Source organism: Neltuma alba, unplaced genomic scaffold, assembly GCF_004799145.2.
Source record: "Neltuma alba isolate B1F8T4 unplaced genomic scaffold, ASM479914v2 tig00003965_pilon, whole genome shotgun sequence".
Classification (NCBI taxonomy): Eukaryota; Viridiplantae; Streptophyta; class Magnoliopsida; order Fabales; family Fabaceae; genus Neltuma; species Neltuma alba.
The window spans coordinates 6,664-10,543 of NW_021633497.1; the positions used below are offsets into that span (position 1 = coordinate 6,664).

Genomic DNA, 3,880 nt, shown 5'->3' on the forward strand with positions numbered 1-3,880 from the left:
ATGGCAGAAGCCTTGTGGGACTTTGAAGACAAGCTCAAGCTTTCAACCCAAGGGGCTCTTCTTATACTAGCCTCTGCATGTTTTTCACTTGCTGCAGTCTGCACATTTGTTGTGCTCAAAAGGAAGGCAAGGAAGAACAGAATTGCACACCAAGAAGGTGACATTGGTGACGGTGAGGCTGAAACTAGCACTACAGAATGCTCAGGCTCAGGCTCAGAGCCGGGGTGCAGCTGGATCTCGGTGAAAAATGTGCTAATGGGGTCAGTTAGATGGAGCCGGGCATGCAAGTGGAAGGAGAATGTGGGGAGCCAGAGGAAGCTGCTTGGATTAGAAAGGAATGGTGTTGAAATTGGAAGGCAGAGTCATAACTCAGTGTCTGCAGTGTGGCAAAGGCCTATACTGAGGGGGGAGAAGTGTGAGCTACCAAGGTTTAGTGGCCTTATTCTCTATGATGAAAAGGGAAGATTGCTTAGGCATTCTGAGGAGGAAACTAACTACAATGGAAGTTTGAATCAGGTAATCAATCTGTCACCTTGACATTCTTACATTGCATGGTAACAGAACCCGGTTCTTCTTGATATATTCAAGCTCAATGATGCTAAAACATAGTGAGGTAAAGACAAATAGTGGGATGAACCGTTAATTATTCCTTGCATTGTGATCCAGTCTGCATCTTGTTGCCCACAGGTAGTCAAAATGGTATATCAGAATCAGAACTTAATAAATAACAAAACGTTCCTGACAAGTTATACATTACTTATCTGTCATATTAGACTCACAAGTAGATCTGATCAATAAAAGAGAAGTAGACTAAGCTTCACATACTTATTTCTAATTTTGTGGTTGTTTTGTGCAGGATAAAGCAATTGGCTCTATGAGAACTACTCTAAGAGATCTACTATCTTCTTAATTCCTGCTCCATGTAAGTTGTAAAAGGCATCCAACTTTTTACAGTAGAGACATGTGACCTAGTTATGGTATGGAATGATCATCTTACCAAATTGAAGCAATGTATTTCCGTTTCATTGATAATTACTGAACCAATCTAAATAAGAATAAAAAGCTTCAATCCCACAATTCTATATACAGCATAGACAGCAGTAAAACCAGAAAAAAGGAAAGACACACAGAAATAGAATAGAACATTAGGAACTTGAGGACCACTTGGAAAATATAGAAGCAGACACAATTATTGCTCGCCTTCCAAATTTATCAAAAAACTTTATTTTTATAATGATCTATTAACTTTAAGAATCATGTGGTGTTAAATTATCTGCTTCAAGAATCATGTGAAAGCAGCAAGGATTCACCTACGCTGTTAATCAAACCGTCAGAAAAAGTCACCTGAAGAATTAAAACAAGATGTCATTGTTCACCATAAATTTCAAAAGGCAAGAGACTAATTTAGAATCTATGAAGTAACCATAGCATTCAATCTAGATCAGAGACTAAAATATAAATGCGACTCATGCAGGTTTTAAATTGCCTTGAATGTAGATGGGCTCAGATTCTTTTTAAATGATTTCTGATAACTTAATATTTACGCAAAAGTGAAATAAAGCTATATATACAGGCACTGGAAGATTTGTCGAACACAAAGGATAGAACAAATAATTTTTAGTTTTGTTTCAAAGTAATACAACAACAATAATAAACCTTACTCCACTAGATGGAATCAGCTACGTGAATTACAGTACACGCATTCTTTAGAAATACTGCTCACCCAAAAGTCTTGTCCAATAACTTTCTTGAAGCAATAGTGCCAGCGTGCTTTTATCTTTCAAGCATCAAGGTGGAAATGAATAATTGAATATCATTCTACGAATACAAGGATTTCCATCCTCTTATTCGCACAAACAGCATGCCCCATTACTGTCTTTCATTTGAGCATTGCATTTTACAACAAAAAGCCCCCCAGTAATTTCATCACAGGCCGTGAAAGAACAGATAAGATGTGTATCTGACTTTTAACTTCTTGTCGAAATGTGTCATGCATATGGCTCTATCAAAGGTTCTCGACATTCTTCCACAGATGCTCTCTTGTAATAGAAGTATAATACCAACTGTATCAATCCCAAAATGGTTCCTACCCCATTCGGTGCCTAAAAAATCAAACACAGATGAATGCCAAAGTGATGTTACATGCACATTATAAATCCCATATGAGAGTCAGCTGCAAAAAGAAAAGGAACCTTACGTAAACGAAAGCATCCTGATTGAGCAATCCATAAAGAGAAAAAGAGGTGCTCATTAGGAAGGTGGAAAGAGAGAGATAAAATGGCATATATTCAACGCTCCTTGTCTGTATCACCAATTTCTGGAGGAAAAAAAAAACACTGGGATTCACCACCAAAGTCAATGAACTAAGCTGAATGATGCAGAAAAATTTACATTTGATGTATACCATGAAGCAAGAATACTTTTCAATTAAGACGCAGATACTTTTTAAGATTAATTTGCATGTGTTCATACTTGTTTGGATAGATATTTTAGCGCACCTGAAACTTACAATTATAAACAAGGGAGAGGCAAACATTGATATGAGTGCAGCACTGCTCAGAAATCCCACAAACATTTGCCTCGTTGAATGATTAATTATTTGCAAGCTTACAGTTACTACGATTGCGAATATCCCCAAAACAGCCAGCAGCAATCCAATCATTCTTACCTACCAAATCGCAGGTCTTAGATTATGACAATCTAATTAATTGTCTTGTGGTATCATCATATACAAGTTTAAAAGTTTTCAGAAGAGTAACCTTTTTTGCTTCCTCTGCATATACAATGAAGATAATTATGTACACTAACTGAAACACAGCTCCAATTGAATTGACCGACATGACCATCATATTATCAGGAGATACGAGAGGCGAGCCATACCACATGCTGATCAAGCAGTTCAACAGAGCATAAATATAAGGAAGCCCAGAGAACATTTCTGTTGACCCATTTCTGTTGATTCTCTTAAATGTGGATCTGCATTTCAAACAAGAACAAGGTTTAAGTAAGGAAGTAAGCTCTTCAAGTTCTTCTGTGCTCAAGAAATCCCAGAGAAAAACTTACACGGGCGAAACAAACAAGCCCAAAGCAAATATGTTCCCTGCATAAAGTCAAGGAAAACGATGGGTTAAAGGACTGATCCCCAGAAGACGGGGCTTTTCTTTGTCGGGTTTATGAGCGAAAGGTTAAAAACCCAGAAACTAACACACAGACGAGAAGTACCGGCGATTCCTGCTGCATCTCTGCAGATTGTATAGATGGAATGTGCAGAAGAAAGAGTCATCAACCTTCAAACACAATCTCCAACTAAACTTCAACATGAAATATCTAAAAACGGGAAAATGATAAATTTATCCATGTTTTCCTTATGTGGTATAAATACTTGTCCAGTATCTAGTGGATGCTGGTGCTGCGGTGGGAAAAAGACTTGCTGACTTTTGACCCGCGATTAAAACATTAAAAAAAGGAGAAATTAGGGATAAATCCCCTATTAAAAACTTAATTGGTAAATGAGACCTAGGATGATTGATTGTACAAGGAAAGATTAGTTGCATATAAAGATGATAAGTTGCACAAAAAGAAGATAGTTTGCACAAAATATTATTTGGATATAAGGAATTAGTTTGCGCATAGAGAAAATGATTTACACATAAAAAAATTTCATTTGCACAAAAAGAAATTGAGTTGCACATCGCACAAAGGAAGATATATTACACACAAAGGAAGATAAGTTGTATAAAAAGAAGTTAAGTTGCACAAAATCCTTAAATCCCATTTACCAATTAAATTTTTTTTTAATGATCCAATTAAATTTTCAATGAGGGATTTATCCCCAGTTTTTCCTAAAAAAAGGGTTGAAGTGTAAATTTCACTCCTAAAA

General features: G+C 36.6%; 2 protein-coding genes across 3 annotated transcripts; one reads left to right on the plus strand and one right to left on the minus strand.

Annotated features, from left to right (window-relative positions):
- Positions 1–910, plus strand: LOC114743154 (uncharacterized). The gene is made up of 2 exons (XM_028931352.1): positions 1–516; positions 857–910. The coding sequence occupies exons 1-2, from the start codon at positions 1–3 to the stop codon at positions 908–910; spliced, it is 570 nt and encodes a 189-aa protein (XP_028787185.1).
- A 692-nt stretch (positions 911–1,602) lies between these two features.
- LOC114743155 (bidirectional sugar transporter SWEET2-like) lies at positions 1,603–3,342 on the minus strand. Of its 2 annotated transcripts, XM_028931353.1 has the most exons (6): positions 3,223–3,342; positions 3,064–3,100; positions 2,760–2,976; positions 2,510–2,668; positions 2,198–2,317; positions 1,603–2,102 (listed from the first exon to the last, which is right to left on the minus strand). In XM_028931353.1, the coding sequence occupies exons 1-6, from the start codon at positions 3,281–3,283 to the stop codon at positions 1,989–1,991; spliced, it is 708 nt and encodes a 235-aa protein (XP_028787186.1). In that variant the 5' UTR covers positions 3,284–3,342; the 3' UTR covers positions 1,603–1,988. The 2 variants fall into 2 exon arrangements, with proteins under 2 accessions (XP_028787186.1, XP_028787188.1); XM_028931355.1 differs by lacking the exon at positions 1,603–2,102 and having other exon boundaries at positions 2,231–2,317; positions 2,499–2,668.
- Positions 3,343–3,880: the final 538 nt, after the last annotated feature.

What these genes read in the sequence shown, in the direction of transcription:
- LOC114743155 (XM_028931353.1), bottom strand. Translation starts at nt 3,283, where the DNA reads ATGACTCTTTCTTCTGCACATTCCATCTATACAATCTGCAGAGATGCA. An exon ending in GGCTTGTTTGTTTCGCCCGT is followed by an intron (nt 2,977 to 3,063) that starts GTAAGTTTTTCT and finishes TTTGAAATGCAG; the next exon opens with ATCCACATTTAAGAGAATCA. An exon ending in CCTCTCCCTTGTTTATAATT is followed by an intron (nt 2,318 to 2,509) that starts GTAAGTTTCAGG and finishes TTTTTCCTCCAG; the next exon opens with AAATTGGTGATACAGACAAG.
- LOC114743154 (XM_028931352.1), top strand. Translation starts at nt 1, where the DNA reads ATGGCAGAAGCCTTGTGGGACTTTGAAGACAAGCTCAAGCTTTCAACC. An exon ending in ACAATGGAAGTTTGAATCAG is followed by an intron (nt 517 to 856) that starts GTAATCAATCTG and finishes TGTTTTGTGCAG; the next exon opens with GATAAAGCAATTGGCTCTAT.